The sequence below is a fragment of the Impatiens glandulifera genome, unplaced genomic scaffold (assembly GCF_907164915.1).
Source record: "Impatiens glandulifera unplaced genomic scaffold, dImpGla2.1, whole genome shotgun sequence".
NCBI lineage: Eukaryota > Viridiplantae > Streptophyta > Magnoliopsida > Ericales > Balsaminaceae > Impatiens > Impatiens glandulifera.
In genome coordinates, this window is record NW_025919784.1 from 28845 (window position 1) to 53854 (window position 25010).

The following is a 25010-nucleotide window of genomic DNA, read 5'->3' on the forward strand; positions in this document are numbered from 1 at the left end:
TTAGTTAGTTAAGAAGTTGAACTTATATTGTTAAAATGTCACGCGTTTATCAAATTTTGGGTTGAATTTAAAATATAAAGTGTTATTAGCCTAGTTGGTTAAAACGTTGTACTTATTTTGTTAGGTTGCAAGTTCGAACCATACCTATAACATTTTTAAATTTATTTTTAACCGTTATAAGTTTATGGGCGGGTCAACCCACAATCCGACCCAAGTATCCATTTACTCTCACATATATCCAAATTAACCACGGCTCTGGACCCGGCAATCCGGACACTTTAAAAATTAAGCATCATTATATATATATAGATTAGTTAGTTAAAAAGTTGAACTTATATTTTATAATGTGACGCGTTTATCAAATATTGGGTTGAATTTAAAATATAAAGTGTTATTAGCCTAGTTGGTTAAAAGGTTGTACTTATTTTGTTAGGTTGCTAGTTCGAAATATACCTATTGCATTTTTAATTTTATTTTTAACCATATCCATTTACTCTCACATATATCCAAATTAACCACAGCTCTCGACCTGATAATCCGAAAATTTTAAAAATTAAGCATCATTATATATATATAGATTAGTTAGTTAAAAAGTTGAACTTATATTGTTAAAATGTCACGCGTTTATCAAATTTTGGGTTGAATTTTAAATATAAAGTGTTATTAGTCTAGTTGGTTAAAAGATTGTATTTGTTTTGTTAGGTTGCAAGTTCGAACCATACATATAGCATTTTTAATTTTATTTTTACCCGTTTTAAGTTTATGGGCGGGTCAACCCACAATCCGACCCAAGTATTCATTTACTCTCACATATATCCAAATTAACCACAGCTCTCGACCCGACAATCCGGACATTTTAAAAATTAAGCATCATTATATATATATATATAGATTATATTTTATTATTATACATTTAAATTATTATTTTATCGATTACCCTAACTTTATTACTCTATAAAGAGTCTACTATACCTATTTTTATTATATTATAAAATAAAAATAAATATTTTATAAAATTTATCTTTAAATAAATAAATTTTATATTAACCAAGTAAATAAGAGTATTTATAGTGAAATCATAATTACAAATATAATATTTTTTATTATTTATAATTTATATGTAATAAAAAAAATTATTTTATAATGAGATATAAAACAATATAATTATTATAATATCTATTTTAATTTATTAATCTTTTATAATAATAAGAATACATGTACTATATTATAAATATTTTTTCTCCATAATTATATATACACGGCGGTAGACGGACAGCTTTATATCCATGCAATCGTTCATAAAAAATAAGAGGCAGAAGAGATCTAAAGAGAGAAAGTAGCACTCGAAACTCGAAATCAAATCTCATTGATTTCTGTCTCTCCTCGAATAGATATATAGATCATGACAGCGGCGGCTGCGACGACATCTGATGATACTAAAAGTGACGGGAGAAGAAATAACGGAGGTCAAGGGAAGAAGAAATGGTGAGTACCTCCACTTTTAAAAGGAAAATTGAGTACCTCCACTTTTGTTTTAACATTGTCCAAGTAAAATTTTCTTTTATAAGCATGATCCTCCGTTTTATTTCTGTGCAATTTTTCCAGACCTCGTTTACTCTCCAGCTGGAATTGCTTCGGATAATATAGGTCTTAGATTTAGGGGATTTCATCAGCTCCCTCATTTTTTCAACTGACCACTTTACTATCTTTTAATATTCTACCTTCTATATTAAATTTCAATCCTTCATATAAGTGTCTTTCAAATTTTTAATTCAGTTAAATGAACAAGTCTGTTTTTCTTTTTCTTTGCTCACGGTCAATAAGCTTTTAAGTCATTCCACCTTATCTTCCATGGGTTGAGTCTTTCAAATTCTTTGAAGTACATACATTTTTCTTCTTTGCCTAAAAAAAACATTTGCAAAACTTATTCAAAAGGAAATAATTTTATTTATTAATTCATATTGTTAAGCAAATAATACTAATTAATTAATTCAAATTCAAACTAATCTAATTAATTATAAACCAACTAATCTAATTAATTAATAATCAAATAAATTAATCTAATTAATATATAATAATCAAATTATATATATATATAATACATATTAACGTATTAAAAGAAATTCTTACTTATTTCTATAATATTTTTTCTCCATAATTATATAGGCGGACAGCTTTATATCCAAGCAATCGTTCATTAAAAGAGAGAAAAAAGAGATCGAATAGATATATTGTTAAGCAAATAATACTAACTAATTAATTCAAATTCAAACTAATCTAATTAATTGTAAATCAACTAATCTAATTAATTAATAATCAAATAAATCAATCTAATTAATATATAATAATCAAAATTATATATATAAAATACATATTAACTTATTAAAAGAAATTTTTACTTATTTCCATAATTTCTTCATTTAAAAGTTCCGTTTGATTTCTTTTAATTTCAAACAAAAAAACAATTACAAATCTATTTCAACAAAAATTAAAAAATATTTTTTCTCCATAATTATATATATATATATATATACGGCGGTCGACGGACACAACTTTATATCCAAGTAATCGTTCATCAAAAGAGAAAGAAGTGATCGGGAGAAAGAAGCACTCGAAACTCGAAAGCAAATCTCATTGATTTTTCTGTCTCCTCCTCCTCGAATAGATATATAGATCATGACGGGGGCGGCGACATCTGATGATAGTAAAAGTGACGGAGAAGAAATAACAGAGGTCAAGGGAAGAAGAAGATTAACATTGCGCGAATAGAAAACAAATCTCAAAGAATGGTGAGTTTCTCCAAGCGCAAATCTAGTCTGTTAAAAAATGTGAGTGAGTTTCAGAAATTGACGGGACAAGAGGTTGGCGCCGTAGTCTTCTCCCCCGCCGGTCAAATGTACACCTCCATCAACAACAACGGGGGCCCCTCCTCCTTTGACATTATTGTTGACCGAATCCTGCAAGATGGCGATCCCACGATACAATTACAATAAGATATCAGGATGAGGACGACGACTAGGGAATCATCCGACAAGAGCGACGACGACTCTGCGTTTCTGATCGGATGGATTCTCAATGCAATGGGTTTAGATGATGATCTTGAGTCCGATGATTTACAATTGTTGGCGTCCAAGATGGCGGATCTCGAGAGGATTAAAGAGGAGGTCGACAGCCGCATAACTTCTTCTTAATTAAATCACTTTTTAGATATCTAATCTGATGTATTTCACTATTAGCTATATATATATATATAATATATATATATATATATATATATATATATGTGGTTTTAACAAACCCTATTTTTCTTAAACCTATTTTTTTCAGAATTATAGTACTGTTGTTTAATTAATAATGTGATTTAGTAATTGGGATTATATCCTCGCCGCTTGTTTGTTAATCATGCATAATTCTATCATCATATTATATATAATGTTTGATTAATAGTACTGTAATCTCTGTTTAAACAAACAAATCTAATTTTCAAACAAATATTCTAAACAAATCCAATTTAAATCCATTTTCAGATAAGAAACATATATACACATGTAAATTATTATTATTATTATTAACCAAGAATTCACGTAAATTAATTAAGCATCATACATTTATACTTACAACAAAATTAGTTAATTAATAAAAGAATATTCGGTTGTTTATTAATTAACAAAATATATGACATGGGCTGCAAGTAGATACTGTAAATCTGTTCCTAAATTTAGGAGGAATTATTAAATACTTAAAATGGAACTGAAACTGTACAAGACTGAGATGTTAAATAAGGTTGTTTTTATGTGTTTTAGAATCGATTCAAAACAAAGTCAGAGAAACTGAATTGCTTCCAATTTAAATGGAGGTAAGCAAACAAGAAATCGGTTCCTCCTTTCTGATATTACAAACAATTTTGTTCTATAAAATCACCAGAATTACACTAATCAATTATAATTGAGAGACTTGCTGCAGTTTTCGAGCCTGAAAACATTTGCAACGCCCTTTTCCACTTGATTCAGTTTCTTCTGTTTTTGTAGTCTTCTTCAATCCGGTGAAGTCAACACTAGTTAGTTTCGATTGTTTTTTTCTATTATTATTCGTAGAATCATCATCTTCCATTTCATTAGATTCCCTATCAAACACAATGCAAAGACTCTCACAAATAGAAGTTATGAAATAACCATCACAATATAAACTAATATTCTATTTCATTACGAATTTCATGATTCAATGTACAATTTATACCTTATTTATATTTGTACCGTAAAATAACAATTACACCATCCCATCAAACATCACCTTTTCAATCTAATCATTCAAGTACACCAACTAAAAAATAAGGATAGTCTAATCTAATCAAAATGACATTGAACCTTAATGACAACAAAAAAGTCTAACCCATATGCCAAAAGAACACAAAGTAAAAGATAAAGTAACAAAGAAAGTGCTATATAAATTGTCTTACCAAAGAAATTCAACCATATTCTTGAAGAAGGGAGTACATGTAACCCAGATGAACCTTACTAATTTTGGAAATCCAAATACTGGGTGTTTGTGATCACCCAACCAAGTTTTAGTTGCAGGGTCTGAATACAAACATATGCACAAAAATCATCCATCAATTTCGGTTTAAAACACTCACATTTAAATAACAAGCTTACTTGGAAACTGAAATTTTCGTAATCACGATAAGAATGAAATTGCCAAAGTTCTTTTTTTTTCATTTGGTATAAGTATTTTTTTGTATCATACTCCAGATTATAGACTGTAATTTTACTTGATTTCCATAGTTATAATTAAAGTGTTTTTCTCATTCATTTGGTATATAACATTTGTTTTTTTTTATCATAATCCAGATTATTATATGTAATTTTCTTCATTTTGTATAAAAATGATATTTCTGGATTATATTCCAAATTATAGTGCGAAATTTTACTTTGTTCGAAATAAAAATTATTATTTGGATATGATCCTAACTGTTTTCTAAATTCTTACAAATATAGATTTTATCGAATCATATAATGTGACTACCAAGTGGCTCAACATTATCTAAATACACATATACAATAGTAAATAAAATGGTTGTGAAAATTAGAGAAGACAACCTAATGAACACTAAATCAATCTGAAGATGATAACTAAAAAAGGCTTCATTTCAGCATGCATCTAACCTTTTCCCCCTATTTCATTAGAATTTTAGTTTAACTACTCTCATGCATTTACCTTATTGCAAGCAAATGAAATAACTACTATCATCATAAATTACATAGTTAAGTTTGTAATGGATATTTTCGAAACAAATAAACATTACTCTAGTTTCATTCTTTCTGTTGGGATGTACAAGGCATACTCTGCCTTTTAAGATAGTACAGATACCAAGTTCTATAACTTGAATCTAAATACTAGGTTTTAAATAATGAAAGAGTATAGACTTGTACCTCCTGGATACCCAGAGCCAAAATTTCTATTCATATTATCAGCAGTTTCATCTAGTTCCCAATTTCGAAGTGCTCGATCTCTTGTAAACTGACATGTCAAAGAAATGCTTTGGAATTGTTTCAACAAAAAGGATGTGTTAAGAAAATTTTAATCACCTTAGCGACAATGCTTGCTCCACTCACAACTGGATATAGACTATCAGCTTTTTTTGGGACTACAAATTTTATGAATGTAAATCGTTCAATCAATCTCACTCTGTATTTCTCTGGATCTCCAACTGTATCTACATAAACCTGAAACAGTAACCATAAACACAAAGTCCTTGTTTGATACCCTTTATAGTTTATCCCATCATTTGAATCAAATCATGGAAATAGTTGAAATTCTTTGACAGACAAAGTATCATCTTCTTAATTACTACCTCAGTCAGAAGAACTCCCATTTCTGTTACTCTTCTGATAAGGCTCATGGCAGATTCATGTGAGGTCTCATTGAGGTTAATCTTGGTTCTGAGACCAAATGAGCAACAAATAGCTTAGCATCATCAAAGAAGGTGATTTATAGTAGTACATTTTAATATTAAACAGTCACGGACTAACTTCTTTAACATTTTTGCAGATAGTTCCTTTGGATCTATGACATTTACAGCCCATCCCAGAGATTCATCAGCCTTCAAATTATCAAATAATTCTTTCCTTTTTTCTTCCTTTAAGGTCTTTGAATCTACAATAAGTTGATAAATGATTATAATTGTCAAATTAGCTATATTGTATAGCTAACTATCCAACTTCATTTTAATGTTCAAGACCAAATATCATTGTTTTCGGTTATGCCTAAGTCTTTGATGTGCTATGTGAATGAGTGTATTGGATGGAACAATAAGCTGACTAAACTCAAGGATTATATATAGAATGATTATGATTGTTAAATTAGCTATATACAGTTCAGTATTCAACTTCATTTGATTTGATTTATTTTAACCATTCAAAGCTATGAAATTGAAACAAACCCAGAAAGAAAAAATGATCAAGTAATGTAAGTTGAGGAAGTATGCAAAATAATACAAGCAACGAGGAAAGAGTCTTTTGGTACGATGCTTGCATCCGTATACCATGGGACCTGTGTTCAAGTAAACAAATTCGTGAAAACAGAAAGAAATCGATGTGATGAAAGAGAGATGGAGGTAAAAGAAAAACCTAAGACAGGGCGGGCCTCGTCCGGTTTCGTCAGCAGCAGGGTTCAGAAGCCCATTTAGGAAGATGACTTCCAGATTCCATTGATGTTCTACTGAAAACTCTCTCTGTGTCCAGATTTTTGTGCTTCCCGCCAGAAATTTAGCAAACGGTAGGGAAAAGGCAACTTGGATTAGTCGGATAAATTTTTCATAGAAACAAGTCCCTTAAATATAGCAAAAGGTTTAAATCGAAGAACAAAGTTAGATATCACATTAAATTAAATTAACCATTAAATTTAGTCTCATTTTATTTTATGTAACCATATTATAACTTTTAACATAGAATATCTCATTATCAATTTATCTGGATCACTCTCAATTCAAATTAAATTATATTTCATTATTTTAAAATTAGCTTTTTAAAGTTAGTATTGTTCAGTAAAAGTCATTTTTATTTATATCACACATTTTTTCCACTTATGTGCAGGGCCGAAAGTGAAGACCACCTTAGAGTAAATGTTGGGTTAAATTATATTGACTAACGATATTTTGATGATGAACTTGTAGAAAACTTAAATAAGAATTAAGCTAAGCTGTCTAATTGCATCCAATGAATGAATGCCACGTAAATAAATATTCTTTCCACTACTTGTTCCTTGCAGGACAATCCTAAAAGAATGTTTGGCGCACTACCAGATTGGTACGATCACGATTCTTGTGCACAGAGCCTGTTGAACTCTTGTACAATGGGCGAATTTCCAATGGACGCTCGCCACGTGTCAATGTAGAAGATTCGACCATTGATGATTGTCTTCTATATAAAGATCCTCTAGGACAACGGACAAGACGCTAGTTTTTCGCACTATCTCACGAATTTCTGTCTCCCTTCTTACTTACTAATTTTGTACATATCTTCAAGAGAGAGATAAAATCAAGAACATTGTCTAGTTGAGTGATATTCTTAAAAATACTGTAAGTTGAACAAAGTCTAGTTTTTCTACAGTTAGCTAGCCAGTAAACTGTATTTGTTTCAAAGATGTATAGTAAATCATTCTGGTGGTTGGAAGAAAGGGTGACGTATGAGAGTTTTCTCCGAATATCCATAAACAAATTGCTGTGTGATTTACATTCTATATTCTCTTCTCTCATTGGTTCTTAGCTTCAAAACTGAGCAAACGTTTCCACATTTGAATCGCTTCAAGAGTTTGCAAGGGTTTGTGAAGAATAGAAAGTGATATTGATCCCTAATAGGATTTCTATTAAACCGTTTTCCAAAAGTTATCATCAATAGTTAGATCCTCGTCTATATTGATTACAACGATCATATCAATTGGTATCAGAGCCCTGTTTCTATTCTCAAGCATCAAGAACATAAATCATGTCTATCATTAACAAGATCCCTCTGCTTTCAAAAGAAAACTACGATTATTGGATGATGAGAATGCAAGCTCACTTGGCTGCTCTTGATTCTGATATGTGGAGTGTAATTACTGATGGTCCCATAAAGATTGCAAAACCAAGACATGAGTGGACAACTGAAGATAAGATGACTAACAATTTCGACAACGTTGCCAAAGATATTCTATATCAATCAATCAACATGAATATATTTTGTGATATCAAATTCTGCTCCTCTATTAAAGATATTTGGGAAAAACTGATTCAGATCTATGGTCGTAACATTCAAACTAAGAAGAACCAGAAAGATCAGAAGGGTCTTGTATGTGCTGAAAACAAGTACAAATAAGCCGATAGAGATTTAGAGGACTCACCTAGTGAAAATGAAATAGAAGCCATCACATGCTTGATGGCAGATGATCAATCCAAGGTAAATGATCTTCCCTTACAAGAATTTACCAACGAAGAGTTAACTGTTGCACTCAATGACATGGACATTGAGTATAATAAGTTATCATATTATTTTAATGAATTGAAAGCGAAATATGAGACCATATCTCCTCTTTATCTCAAATATCTAAACCAAACATTTCTAAAAATAAAATGGTTGAGCTCTCATCTGAGAATGAGATGCTCAAAGAACAGATTCAAACTCTTTCTTTTGAAAACAAAAGGTTAAACTATATTGTTAGCGCTTAGACAAAGTCTGGAGAAGTTGTCAAATATCAGATTAGTCTGTTGAAACTTGTAGGATTAAATCTGGTTTAGGATTTGATAGCAATGACCCAATCCAGTCCTGTAAAAAGTTAAACTCAGCAATTGACAAGTTTAAACCAATAAGTTTTGTCAAAGAGAGTCTAACTGACATTGAAACTAATCCAATCCAAGAGGAGTTAGCTTTGAAGGATGAAATAACTTATTTTCCGCCGATTGTTAGCTGGCTGAAAATTAAGTTAGATGCAACTAGCAAGTTTGTCAATCAAAAACTTGACAAGAAGTCAAGGAGTTTTAAAAGAAAATTATCCTCTAAAACTAAGGGATCAGTGGCTAGTAGAAAGACGTATGCTAAGTCAAAAGTATGCTCATTAATCACAAAACAAAACGGGAAATCCATAAAAATAACTCAAATATGGATTTCTAATGGACTGATTTACCGAGGACCCAAGTGAACATGGGTACTAAATGATTGTAAATATTGTTTTGTGTAGGAACATACTAGTGACTGCCTGGAAAATTTTGTTTATCCTGCTTTCCAGTTAGGAAAATAGGGCTGATCATCATTCAAAAGTAAAGGGAAATCTCAATTCAGCCGTTGCTTAAAACTGTTACACATGGATCTGTTTGGTGCAATTCTTATAAAAAAAACTTAAGAGCAATGAGATTTACCCTAGTAGTTATTGATTAAAATCTTTAGAAGAATTCAGAACCAAAAATCTTTAAGTATTGCTTTTATTAGAAGTGATCAAGGGACTAAGTTCACCAAAAGACACTTATCCTTTTATCTTCAGGAGTATGGTATTGGACACGAGTTGTCTAGTGCTAGAACTTCACAGCAAAATGGAATTGCTAAGATAAGAGTAAGGACACTGAAAGAAGCAGTGAGATCTATGCTTGCAGAATCAGGTGTTCCTTAGAGGTTTTGGGCAGAAGCTACAAACACAGCATGTTACACACAAAATCGGTCGATAATCAACAAATGTTTTGATAAAACACCCTATGAACTGTTTCACGAGAGAATTCCTACAGTGTCATACTTTAAAGTATTTTGATATAAATGTTTTATCCATAACAATGGGAAGGATTATCTGACTGCCTTTGATGCTAAAGCAGATGCTAAAATCTTTCTAGGATATTCCTTAGTAAGCAAGAATTACAGAGTATACAACAGAACACAAACTGTTGAGGAATCCTTACATATTGTTTGTGATGAGTCTGTTGAAAGTAATCTCATTGATCCCATCGACCTTGCCAGCAGATTAGAAGCGACAAGTCTTGAGTCTGTGTGTGAGGATGAAGCTCTAGCTAAACGGATTCCATTGTCTGAACTTGTGGCTGATCCGGTTGAGAACCAACTAGACGTTCAAACTCCTGTTCAACAAGATGTTTATAGTCCGGACGTCGCGTAGCCATTTGGTCAGAAGACTAATTCTTTAGAACCCAACTTCAGATGGAACAAGAATCATCCACCAGAATTCATAATCGGTAATCCTAACTCTCCTCGTAGGAAAAGACGTCAATTAATGGATGAAATAGCCAAATCCGCCTTTATCTCTCAAATTAAACCCAAGAAAAATTGTGAAGCAGTGCTTGATCCAGATTGGATCAATGCTATGTAGGAGGAGTTAAACCAATTTGTGAGAAATAAAGTGTGGCATCTAACTCCAAGACCGACTGATCAATCAGTCATTGGAACTAGATGGGTCTTTAAAAACAAGCTTAGTAAAGATGACTTAGTTATAAGAAACAAAGCACGGTTGGTTGCCCAAGGATACAGACAAGAGGAAGGCAACGACTTTTATGAGTCATTTGCACCTGTAGATAGACTAGAGGCAATTAGAATCTTCCTAGCTTATGTATCATTTAAGAATTTTAAAGTTTTTCAAATTGATGTGAAAAGAGAATTTTTAAATTGTAAACTAAATGAAGATGTTTATGTTGAGCAACCCATGGTTTTCTAGATCATACTTTACCAAATCATGTTTTTAAACATGAGAAAGCTTTATATAGTTTGAAACAAGCTCCAAGAGCTTGGTATGATACATTGACTAAGTTTTTGTTTGATCATGATTTCGTTATCAGAACTGTTGATAAAACATTGTTTAGATTTGTTAAAAACTCTCACATTCTACTTGTTCAAGTATATGTTGATGACATTATATTTGGATCAACTAACCCTAAATTGTGTGAGAAATCTTCCAAGATGATGCAAGATAGGTTTGAGATGAGCATGATAGGAGAATTAACTTTCTTCCTCGGTCTTCAAGTCCGTCAGGTGGAGAAAGGAAAATTCATCAATCAAGCCAAATACACCAAAGAGTTATTGAAGAAGTTCAGGATGGAGAACTACTTTGCTGTAGCTACTCCAATGAACTCCTCTAGCAAGCTAGACAAAGATGATGGTGTACAGGCTATAGACATCACTACCTATAGAGGTCTCATCGGATCCTTGCTCTATCTCACTACCAGCAGGCCAAACATTCAATTTGCTATTGGTGTCTGTGGAAGATTCTAGGCTAATCCTAAACTCTCTCACTTTACTGCCGCTAAACGTATTCTAAAATATTTGAAGGGAACTCAAAATGTGGGACTGTGGTATCCGAAGGATTCCAGTTTCAATTTAACTAGTTTCTCAAATGCAGACTATGTAGGGTGCAAATTAGATAGGAAAAGTATAGTGGAACTTGTCAGTTCCTTGGAGATCGTCTAATCTCATGGTTCAAATAAGAAGTAGACATCCATTGCTACGTCTACAGCTGAAGTAGAGTACCTTGTTACAGGAAGTTACTACTCTCAGCTCTTATGGGTTCAACAACAACTAAGGGACTATGGGATTGAGGCAGAAGAATCTCTAATTTTCTGCAAGAACACAAGTGCTATAGTCATCACATACAACCTAGTTCTGCATTCTTGGACAAAGCACATCGAAATCAGACACCATTTCAAAAGAAAAAATCAATCATTTTTGGAATCTCAATTGTTCCAAAAATAATTCTTCATATTAATATTCAGTGCAATGAACCTGTATATTGATTTTGTATAACAATAAGCTCGAGATTTATCAAATTTATAACCTATAAAATTGGGGAGTGAAAATGGAGTATCTATAGAATGTCCTTTTTAAACAAAGTTTGTAAAAATCACTTGGTTTGAAAAATGCATGTCCAAGTTTAAGAAATAGACATCATTTGAAAATTCTCAATTTTATAGTTCATTTCAGATTTATTCAACAAAGAGAGCAAACATGACGAATTTCATGGGAGACTCGTGTAATGATTATGTAACCACGAGTCTCATATGTGGTTGTTCTTCAAGATGTAGCATGAATAACATCACCACAATCACAATTATACTTAGGAATTATGTTTAAGTGATGTAATTATTATTGTAATCACAAGTATACTTAATCATTACATTCGCGTGCGAATAAACTTCATTTTTCAGCTTAGCGATTATATTAATGTGATAAAATTATCGTTGTAACCATAAGTCTTCTTAGTGATTACATTCTCGTGTGAATAAATATCACTCTTCATCTTAGCGGTTATATTCAGAATATATAATTAGTATTCTAAACAAAAAATTTCTTAGTGATTACATTCGTGTGTGAATAAACATCTCTCTTGAAGTGCGAACTGTGCGATCTGTGCAATAAGTGTGTCATATGAACCTTGATATGCCGACAATATTGTCGTGGTCGTAATCGTCGTTAAAGAAACCCTCGGTCGCGGTCACAAAGAAATCATACACCGTTCGTTATCGTGTCATCTGTGCGATCTGTGTGATTTGTGTGTCGTGATTTCATCTCTCGATCGTGGTCGAAAAGAAATCACACATCGTTTGTTGTCGTGTCATCTGTGCGATCTGTGTGATCTGTGTGCCGTGTGCGTCGTGATTTCATCCCTCGTTCGGAAGGGTCGTCTTATCGTAGAAATTTACTAAATCTCCTCGTCAATCTCTCTCGATTGAAAATTGATACCATTCTCGGTCAAGACTAGAGTGCATAAGGAAATTAATTTTCTTGAAATTCTACAAATTTCAAACCTATGTGTATTGTAATGTTGTTAAAAGCTTCGTTGATATGAATTCGTCCATATCGGCCACTTTAAATATGACTTTTACAAACATCGTAGCTTCAACAGTACGCGCAATTCCCTCTTTGTCAACAGTTGGTAAAAGCCCGACCAATTCTCTTAATTGGGCAATGGGTTAATTCAACATCTGCTCCCTTAATCTTAAGACAGAGAATTCGAATGCAGCTAACCTTCACAAAGACTCGGGAGAGATTCTCACGAATATTCACCTTGAAAATTATGGATCTCCAAAGTCAGGAGGAAAGGGTGGAGATCAGACTGACGTGAGCAAGAGCAATAATAATGATTTTGTAGTCAACACGCCAGGTATGGTTTCTACCAATCCCAATAACACTCATGAAATAAATACAAATGATAATTGAACTGTTAGTGGAATACATACTGATAGCCTAGATTGTGATAGTCCAGGACATGCTCTAGGAAACGATAGAGTAGTTCAGGAAAATAGTCTAAGAAATAAAAATGCACAGGTTATTAACTCGAATTCCAATGGGAATCAAATTCAATTTGAGACTATTGAGATACCTGACTCAGACGATGAAACAGGGAAAATAATCCAGAAATAATTAAAAGAGAAAGAATTAATGCAGAAAATCTAGGTGATGTTGGATTTTTAAACTAATTCTATAAACTAGTAAAATACCCTACGTTGTACGGGAAAAAATATAAATGAAGTTTTTATATGATATTTAATTCAATATGCTTATGAAAGAAAATATTTATATAAAATTAATAATAAAATAATATATATTTATATTAAAAAATATATATATACATATATGAACTTACAATATTTAAATTTTTTATAAACGAACTTATATGAACTAAATATTCTTATATAAATATAAACATGAACTTACACTATTTTAATTTCTTTATTAATTTTATAAGTTTTTATTCTTTTTAATGTTAATGAATGAAATTTTTTAATATAAATGTAGTGGTGTTCTGCAAAATGTGTTCATAACAATCATTAAGAGATACTAAATCGTTGGAATAAACTAAATTTAACATCTTCAACAAAAACGGTGTCACCCTCCTTTACACCAAGTTTAGACAAAGACTTCTATACTCACCTACTTCTTAGATGTGCTGAAATCTTCTTTTTAAATCTATGTAATTGTAATGAAAAGTGATCCGTTATGTTTACATGTTGTGTAGATGAAAGTTAAGATTTTAATTCCATTTAGGCCATCTGGACCATTCAAGTCATTCCATGTCATCTCCATCTGTAAAATGTGTTTTCATAACTCAATCATTAAGAAGATACAAAATCGTTGGAAGAAGAAAAACCTAAATTTAACCTCTCCAACAAAAACGGTGTCACCTCCTTTACACCAAAATTTAGACAGAGACTTATATACTCCACATACTTCCAATACGTGCTGAAATTTGATAAAACTAAAATCATTTCATTACACACTCTTCACAATTAACTACATTATAACTATCACTTTATTCTCGTCACTATATTTAACCCTAATACATTTCTCTCTTGTATCAAAATCTTCTTTCTGAATCTATGCATCTGTAATGAAAAATGGTCAGTTATACAATTATCAATTCAAGATTAGTAATGAAAAGAGAATCCAACATAAAAAAAATAAAGGGTTTATGTTTTGTATCATCATCACAACCAAAAATATGTTTATAGGTTCATTCATAAACACTTTTGTATTATACTTCTGAAAAAACGTTAATAAATTTATGGATACAAAAATATGTATTTGGCTGAGATACAATAAAAATAGAAACCTCCCACTCTAAAAGAGAGTAATATTTGAAAACAAATTTGTATCTAAACATTAATATGATACTTCAAATATTCTAGAGACATTAAGATTTCTTTTAAAAAAAGATAAGACCTTGATTTATATTGTTTCTCTTTGAGCCAATATGAGTTTATAAGCTGCATATATCACTTCTAAGGTACCATTTCCCGTGACAACACTCATACAAAAACATTTAATACCACATCCTTCAAAATTTCCTTGAATGATACCCATTTTTCATGTGCTTCTAGATGATCCATTTTGTTATAAACTACCAAACATGTTTCTGAATCTATGTAACTGAAATGAAAAGTTGTCAGATATATAATTATCAATTCATGTTTAGTAATGAAAAGAGAATCTAACATAAAAAATAAAGAGTTTATGCTTTGTATCATCATCACAAACAAAAATATGTTTATAGGTTCATTCATAAACATATTCTAGAGATATTAAGATTTCTTTTAAATAAAGGATAAGAACTTTATTTATATTGTCTTATCTTTGAGCCAGTATGAGTTCATAAGCTGCAGGTATTGTGGGTACCCTTTCCAGTGGCAGCACTAATACAAAAAACATATAATGTCACGTCCTTTAATATTTTCCTTGAATGATGCCCATTTCTCATATGCTTCTGGAAGATCAATTTATTTATAATCATGGTTTTTCAGAAAGCTATGGAATAAACAATTATATTTCAAGCCGAACTAAATCATATTCGTATTCTGGTTGTTCAGATGAACCATCAATAACTTGTACCTGATTTTCATAATGGTTATAAATAAGCAGTAGTACAGTATGATAACATCACTGAATATATAGTTTCAATTTACCAAAACAAAACATCTTTCTGTGTGACTAAGAAATTAATGGATTAAACCAAAACCTTGGTGAGCGCCCTCGAGTAAACCAGGCAAATCTGTGACAACCATTGTTATGTCATAATCGAATTTATTATATAACAACAATGCCTAGAGTTGGAAGTAAAGTGGTGAATTTTTATATAATCTCATAATTAACCCTATATTCAATTATAAAAAAAGTTTAAAATTGGCTCAAACTTTAAGCAATTGGGAAGAATAAAATTTATTTAGACATCTTTTAGAATCAAAAGTTGAGAAAATGGTGGAAGGTGCACTCTCATCTGAAAATTATATAAAAGTTTTATTTATTAAAAGAGATGAGAAAGTAAGAACCTCTCTTTGTCATTTCGTCGAACACTTGGTATCCTACAACTATCACATCACTCCTTAGATTCTTCTCATCTCTCCTCTTCCTCGTCGTCTTCATCGCCACCGTCGTCTCATCGGGGGAAGAAGACGATGCACTCACCATCTACGATGTCCTGCAACAGAACAATTTTCTAGTAGGTCGTCTACCAAAAAGTGTAATAGAATACAAGATCAATCGAAACTCAGAAAAATCAATGTGTACCTTAAGGATACCTGTAGTTACAGCGTGAAATATTAGTAGAAGACGACGCGATGAACGCCACATCCTCCTGCGCATCAATCTCATCTTCTCGCACAACCGGCTTCTGCATTACTTCTTTATCTAAAAAATTCTGAATTGAATTAAACATTAAAAATAATTGGAGTCCCGCAAAATCTATCAAATAATATAAAGAGAAAATAAAATATAAATTAATTGTTAAAGTTATAAAAGAAATTAAAAAAATATTAATTAGGAAGAAAAAATTAATATATATATAAAAACGGAAAAAAAGAGAAATTAGTAATTATGAAATGACAGTTAAATTAGTAATTATTGTAAAAGAAAATTTGAGAATTATTATTATTATTATATATATATATATATATAATAATAATAATAATAATTCTCAAATTTTCTTTTATGATTACTAATTTAAATCATAATTACTTATACATAATTACTAATTTATTCCTCTTATTATAATTATTAGTTTAACTTTCCTAATTAAATTTTATTTTATTTTATTAATTTTTCTTTCTTAATTATATTTTTTATTATTATATATCTTATATATATTATTTTTATTAATTAATTTTATATAAATTTATATTTAATATTAAATATTTATGATATAATAATAATAATATATATAATAATAATAATATATATAATGACGTTTAATAGTATTGATTAAACTTATACTAAAATTATAAATTTCTCCATCTTAAATATTAAATATTCATTCCTCTTTCATATTAATAATATATACTTCCTAATTAATTTTCTTTTTTATTTTCTTTCTTATCCTATATATATATATATATTTTTTATAACTCTAATAATTAATTAATTTTTTATTTTCTTTTCCCTCATTTATATATATATATATAAATATATATATATATATAAATATATATATTTATATATATATATTTATTATCTTTCTCATTCTCTATATATATTTCATATATTTTTACACATAATTTTTATATTTTTTAATAAAATAAAAAATTATAAATATTTTAATTTATTTAAAAAATTAATATTAAACTGTTATCTCTCTTAAAATCTTCTCTTAAAATCTATATATATAACGTGGTCTAAAAAGGGAGTGAAATCGCCTTCGAAATCCATCAGTTCTAGTTCGAAATTGGCAACAGTCATAAGTTAGATTTAACACAAAAGGCCAATGAGACCATCATCCAGTTAGCATTGCATCCCTTTAACCGTAAAAGATAAATAGTTTAGGGTTCGTATGATATATGCTGTTTATTTTTTTGAAAAAAAAGAAGAATAGAAAGCTTACCACAGGTCGAGAAGAGAGTGAAATTGTCTTTTAAATTCATCCGATCCAGTTCGAAATCCTCAACATTGAAGTTGTCATTCAGCGTCTGCGGATCAAAGATCGCTCATCTTAGCATTGCATCCCTTTAACCGTAAGAAGATAAATAGTTTAGGGTTCGTAAGATATATGCTGTTTATTTTTTTGAAAAAAAAGAAGAATAAAAAGCTTACCACAAGTCGAGAAGAGAGTGAAATTGTCTTTAAAATTCATCCGATCCAGTTCGAAATCCTCAACGTTGAAGCTGTCATTCAGCGTCTGCGGATCGATGATAGCTCATCTAGTGCATGATAGTGTCTCGCACGTCCAAAATCATAAGTGAAAAAATGAATAAATGAGAAACGAAAAAATAAAAAAGGAACATGTGAGAGAATGAAAAGTTCACAAATATTTATATTGTTTTTTTTCTTATTTATGTTTAATTCTCATTAATTTATCATTTATTAAATTTAACGCTTTCTCTTATTTATTTCTAATCTTTCATTTATTAAATTGAACATTTTTTATATTAAGATAAATAATAAAAATAATAATTAGGAAAGAGAAATTAGTAAAATAAAATAAAAATAAATTAGTAAAAATAAATTAATAATTATGATAATTATGATAAGAGAGAAACAGTTATAAAATACTAAAAAAATATAATAAGCCTATGTGAGCTGTGGTGAGAGCGTGGATGTCAGCCTATATTTATTTTCGTCATAATATTTTATATATACAAAAAAGAGATAAAATACATAAATTAATTATGAGAGATAAATTATATATATATATATACATAATAAATATGAGGAGAAAATAAATATATATATTTTAATTATTTTTTTAAAAATTAATTTAATAAATATGGAGACTAATAATTAAAAAAAAAAAAGACTTTTCATTACTTAGGAAGGAAACATAATATATAAATGAAAAAATGGAAAAATAAAAAATAAATTAATTATTAGCTATACAAAATTAATTATATATATATATATATAATATAATGAGAAAGAAAATAAAAACTGAAATTAATTAAAAAATATATTATAAATAAATTAGTAATTATGGAAATATAATTATGATAAGAAAATCATATAAAATGAGGAAATTAATAATTATATTAAGGAAGAAATATATATATATATATATATATTATGAAATAAATGTATATATATATTAAGAGAGAGAAAATAATTAATATAATTAAATTAGGAAAGAGAAATGACTTGATTTGTAGATGATTGTGGGGAGAGCGTGTATTTCATCTCCAACATTTTAAATTAAGCGTCATTAGTTATATATAGAATATATTATAAATAAATTAGTAATTATGGAAATATAATTATGATAGGAGAGAGAAACTCATATAAAATGAGGAAACTAATAATTATATTAAGGAAGAAATATATATATATATATTATGAAATAAATGTTTAGATTATTTGAATAATTGACTTTAATATTAAAAAATAATTGAAGACTCATTTAACTTCGTATGGTGCAAGAATTGCGGTCAAATGTTGCCTTTATGACCATTTAAAAAAATACAAATATTGAGAAATCTTCTTTTTATTTACATGTTTACTATTTGCTCATCACTTTCTTCTTCTTCCTGCCATTAAACTGAATAAGCAATATAATTATGATAGGAGAGAAATTCATATAAAATGAGGAAACTAATAATTATATTAAGGAAGAAATATATATATATATATATTATGAAATAAATGTATATATATATATTAAGAGAGAGAAAATAATTAATAGAATTAAATTAGGAAAAAGAAATGACTTGATTTGTAGATGATTGTGGAGAGAGCGTGTATTTCACCTCCAACATTTTAAATTAAGCGTCATTAGTTATATATAGATTCCATTAATGAATGGAAATTAGATTTGTGAGTAATCAAATCAAATTCACATGAAATTTAAACGTGAATTAAAGGGTGAAATTTGATCCAAATGTATAATTTAAATCAATTAATTGATCTAAAATGCATAACAAAATGTTGTTAATTTGTAGTGTAACTTACATGAGTTTGTTATTATTATTATTTGTTATGATAATTAATATTATTATTAATAAATTGGAAAACCTTGTAACGTTAGTATTGAATTGTAAATGCCTTAATTGTTTTGGAAAACAATTACTCTATAATGAAGAGAAAAATATTAAGGTAATGAAGAGGCAAACAATGCCAACCGTTGGATTAAATGATGATTTTATTTAATGGTTTAACTTTTCAACAATATAAAATCTCTCATCTCTAATCTAAAACTCACTTCATCATTTCATTTTTTCTCACTCTAGAATTCAAAAAGTCTTCTTCTTGTTTTGTGAGTATTCTTCGAGTTCTTTTCTTGATATTTACGTTAAAACTCGGTGATAGTTCAGGTACGCTGATCAAGTTCGATGAGTAGTGATTTTAGTGCAGAATCACTACTGGATTTGTTGTACCCTGGGAGACAACCATCTACGATAAGCTCCAGCACAAGCGGGAGACGATGGAACTGTTTTAAGGGAAATGTGTTTAACACATGCATCGAATCAAAATCTCAATTGGTGATTTCGTTCTTCATGTATTTTATTTATTTCATTTATTTGTACATTATTTTATATATATTTCTGTAATTTATTTCAAGAGAGAATATCTAACAGGTGAAATGGGAAAAACGCAGAAAACAGTAACGAAAGCATTTGGTAAAGAAACAAACTTGAGGAAATGAGTTTTACTGAAAAGGAAAACCTGAAAGGTGTTAGATTAAGTTAAGTAAAGAAAAAAGGACAATTAATTAATATAAAAATAATTAATTAAGAAAACAAATTTTAATTGATTAAAATAAACTTAGGTGAATAAGTTAATCAATACGACATAGTTTTAATGATGTGGTCATAAACAAAACTAAGTTATGTAATTGTCTATGCGCAGGTACAACTCAAGAGACGCATGACATCGACGTGTTATTCTGAAGTAGCGCGAGTAGAAGTCTCACATCATCAAACGTATTAGTTTGAAGAAGCGTGAATAAATGTCTCACTTCAATAGACGTGTTAGTCTGAAGAAGTGCGAGTAAACGTCTCACTTCAACAAACGTGTTAATTGAAGGAATTGTGTCCTTTAATTTAATGTGCAATGACTAAACTTTGATAGAACAAATTAACAGATATAATTTAATCCGATTATTTTAGGAGTCATAGTGCTTTGCTAGAAGTTAACTACGATTAATGGGGTTAAACATATAACTATTATAATCGGGTCCTATGAGGTCACACACTTAGAGGTGACAAACTAGATAAACGAGAAAGATGGTTAATTATTAATACATATTAGATATTATTAATAATAAGAAATATTATTTATTTGTGAAATAAAATAATATATAATCAATGGTTAATTATGGAGCTAAGACTAATTAATAAGAGAATGCAAAAGGTAATAAGGCCATACGTTTTTGTTTTTTTATGCCTTTTGATTCGTTCTCCTTAATTAGGAAATGAATTTTATTTAAGAGATAAATATTCACTGGTTTTGCAAGAGACACAAAATACGTGATAATAGAGAGAATTGTTCCTCTTTCAAAAAAGGTTTTTGCCATATTACGGTGGTAACTTGTAAGAAGAAAAGAAAGAAATCATCTTTTAAATCTAGCAATTGGATTGCATCCCCTTTGCCTTTTTCGTCCTAGCAGTCGAAAGTAAAGATATCTAGTCGGGCTCGTGTGAACCAAGTAGAGGAGCAACGTGTGGGGCTCTCGTTTATTCATTACTACCAGATCTGATCCGGTTCACGCATCAAAGGTATAATCTATATATCATGATTCTATCAATTATGCATGGATCATATGATTAGATGTTTAGATTAGATCTATAAATTATTCTGCTGCGCACATCTAATTAACTTCAGTGGTATAAGAGCGCAAGGTTGCATATATTGATAGGATCCATAAATTAACTGTTAATTTTGATGCGGATCTATATTGGTGATATAATTTTACATAGATTAAGATGTAAAACTATCTTAAAACTTAAGTCCTTAAAGAAAATTGGGGCAATGCCTTTCCGTGTCATGGCCCATGAAGTTTATGGTTTTTGTTGGATAGGTTTCGCAAAAGCGAGGTTGTCTTTCCTCAATGTTAGGCTCCTAAGGATGAATCTATACGGGGATTCATAAACCTTGATACAGTTGTACCCAACAAGAGACCAAAAGGCAAAGTTTTGGATCTTGAGGCATGGAGATGAATCCTACATTGATGTGAATCATCAACCAAGAATTACAAAAAGTTATAATTAGTAATTGTTACTTACCTTGAACACACAAGACCTAAGGCAGTGTAAAAGTACGTTGGGGATTGTCTGTAATGGGATCTTGAAATCATTTTATTCATAAGGGACTATAAAAACTTGAATAAAATGTGCATTCACTTATTTTAAATTATTTAATTATACGTATTTTTCAATTTTCAAACATAAACTGATTTGTATGTCATTTATATTTTGAAGAATGTGTCGAACGATAATTTGAAATTCTCTCTGCGCTCAATTGTTGAGAAAAACAAGCTAAATTAAACGAACTTCCTTGATTGGGAAAGGAATCTGAGAATTATTCTCAGGTTTGAGGGACGTGAGGACGTCCTAACTACCCCTATCCCTACTGTGACCGAAACCTCATCAAATGAGGAGAAGGCAACATCAACTCGGATGAAAACTGAAGCATTACCTGTTACTTGCCTCATGCTAGCTGCAATGGAGCCTGAATTGCAAAAGAGGTTTTTGAATTCTGATGCTTATACTATCATAACTGAACTGAGAACGCTGTTTCAGGATCAGGCAAGGATAGAGCGATATGAGACTCACAAGGCTATACTTGATAGCAAGCTTATGAAGGGAAAACCAGTGAGTCCTCATGTGATTAGCCTGACTGGGCTTTTCAAGAGGATGAAAAATTTGGGGACCCCATATAACCAAGAGTTGGCCATTGATATTGTTCTTAGATCCTTACATGATGGTTTTGCACCATTTAGAATGCAATACCATATGAATGGTCTAAAGCATGATTTGAATGAGCTCCATAACATGCTTAAAAATACTGAAGGCAATATTATTGATGACAAGAAGAAGGAAGTTCTAAATGTCAACAATGGGAACGGGTTTAAGAAAGTGGATAAGAAAAGGAACAATAACCAAGGGAAAGGCAAGCAAGTTGCCAAACCCAAGGGTGGTGAGAAGCCAAAGGTGGCTGCTGATCATGATTGTTTTTACTACTAGGCCAAGGGACACTGGAAAAGAAATTGTCCCAAGTACCTAGAAGACAAGAAGAATGGGACTGTGAGTTCCACTTCAGGTATTTATATTATTGAGATTATGACAACCAATGTTTCACATTAGATAATGGTCCTACTTAAGTATTAGATAATGCATGTGGTGCTCACATTATTTCATATGTGCAGGGACTTAGAAATAAAAGACAAGTGAAGAAAGGGGAGATAGACCTGCGTGTTGGAAATGGAGCAAGTGTTGCTGCACTTACCGTAGGAGATTTAAGTCTATCTTTACCTTCTGGTTTAGTATTAGAACTGAATAATTGTTATTATGTTCATTGCATTACTAAGAACCTTGTTTCGGTTGCTGTATTACATTCTGAAGGTTTTGAATTTAGCATTAAAAATGGAAGTATTTCTGTTTTTAAGAATGATATTTTCTATGCGACTGCTCCAATGAGTAATGGACTCTTTGTATTGGATCTCAAATCAAAATTGTATAACATAAATAACAAAAGACAAAACTTAAATAGTTTGAGTGAGGCCTACCTATGACATTGTCGATTGGGTCACATTAGTGCGAATCGCATGAAGAAGATCCACAAAGATGGACTTCTAAAAGACATGGATTTTGAATCCTTTAATACATGTGAATCATGTCTGATGGGCAAGATGACAAGGTCACCTTTCAAAGGAACGTTTGAAAGGGCTACTGAACTATTAGGCATAATACATACTAATGTATGTGGTCCAATGAGCACTGAAGCTAGAGGTAGCTATAGATACTTCATCACATTTACTGATGACATGAGTAGATATGGGTATATTTACCTTATGTCACATAAATCAGAGTCCTTTGAAAAGTTCAAGGAATTTCAAAATGAAGTAGAGACTCAAAGTGGCAAGAAAATAAAAGCACTTCGATCTGATCGTGGTGGTGAGTACTTGAGCCACGAATTTGATCATCATTTGAAAAACTGTGGGATAGTAACACAGTTGTCTACCCCAGGAACACCTCAGCTAAATGGTGTGTCTGAAAGGAGAAACAGGACTTTGTTAGACATGGTCCGATCAATGATGAGTTTTGTTAATCTTCCGGTATCCTTCTAGGGATATGCCCTCACTACCGCTGTAATTACACTAAATAGGACTCCATCAAGAACTGTAGACAAAACTCCATATGAGATATGGAGTGGAAAGGTTCCAAAGTTGTCTTTTCTGAAAATATGGGGATGTGAAGCTTATGTAAAGAGTTTACAAACAGAGAAGCTTGCCCCAAAATCAGATAAATGCTTTTTTTATAGGGTATCCAAAAGGAAGTTTAGGATATTACTTCTACAATCCAACTCAGCAAAAGGTGTTTGTTGCAAGGGATAGTGTCTTTTTAGAAAGAGAGTTCCTTTCCAACAAGTTAAGTGGGAGAAATATTCATCTTGAAACAGTTTAAGATGATGAAGAGCAACAAACTCAACAACAAAATGACATGGATGATGTCAATGTAGAGATGATTACTTTTGAAGGCTTAGGGCCTCATATCATCCAAGAACCGGAACAAGAGGATCTACAAACAGTTGTAGATCATGTTCTGGATTTAGTTGTTGAACAAGTTGAACCCACTCATAGATCGGAAAGGCCAAGGGTACAACCGAGACGTTATGATGATTTCATCTTAAATGTAAGCCTTGATGTTCTTATGCTAGAACATAGTGAGCCTTCGACCTATAAGCAAGAAGTGACGGGTTTAGACTCCAATAAATGGCTTGACGCCATGAGGTCTGAAATGGATTCGATGTTTAAAAATCAAGTATGGGACTTGATAAATTTGCCAGATGGGGTAAAACCCATAGGAATTAAATGAATTTTCAAACTAAAAAATGACAAGGATGGAAATGTGTTAGATAAAATAAGACCGGTTCAAATAAACCTAACTTAAATAAACTTTCTATGCAGGAACAAGGAACCGAACCGGAACCGGCTAAAGAAAACCAACCGGTCAAGCTACCAAACCGACCAAGAGTATTCGGAACGTGACCGCACAAAGAAAGGATCGGCCAAAGCTTAAAACCGGAATCATCAAACAACCGATCATCCATAAGGCAAAGGAATAACCGGAAGAAGTCCGGTTACATTACTCATACCAAAAGCCATTCGGTTAAGTCAAATGACCGACCAGTACAAGAAGACAATTCGGGTATCTGTTGAGAACGATATCAAAGGAACAGACTGAACACTTCCACATTCATGCAAGTCTGAGGAAAGACTGTAGGCTGCAGAAGACAGTACTACCGGATCTTTCTACTTCGGGATAAGACAGAAGGGAAATCTTCCAAGTACAGACAACTGTCCAACAGACAGTGCCTACATCAAGTAAAAGACAAACCCGGCAGGTTTGTCTTACTCACCGG

The 25010-nt window shown here is 30.9% G+C and overlaps 1 protein-coding gene across 1 annotated transcript; it reads right to left on the minus strand.

The window, feature by feature from the left end:
* Window positions 1-3856: 3856 nt before the first annotated feature.
* On the minus strand, window positions 3857-7405 carry LOC124918453 (ribonuclease H2 subunit A-like). Its single transcript, XM_047458601.1, has 8 exons — window positions 7298-7405; window positions 6495-6549; window positions 6030-6153; window positions 5852-5939; window positions 5586-5723; window positions 5430-5517; window positions 4457-4577; window positions 3857-4123 (listed from the first exon to the last, which is right to left on the minus strand). The coding sequence occupies exons 1-8, from the start codon at window positions 7403-7405 to the stop codon at window positions 3940-3942; spliced, it is 906 nt and encodes a 301-aa protein (XP_047314557.1). The 3' UTR covers window positions 3857-3939.
* Window positions 7406-25010: the final 17605 nt, after the last annotated feature.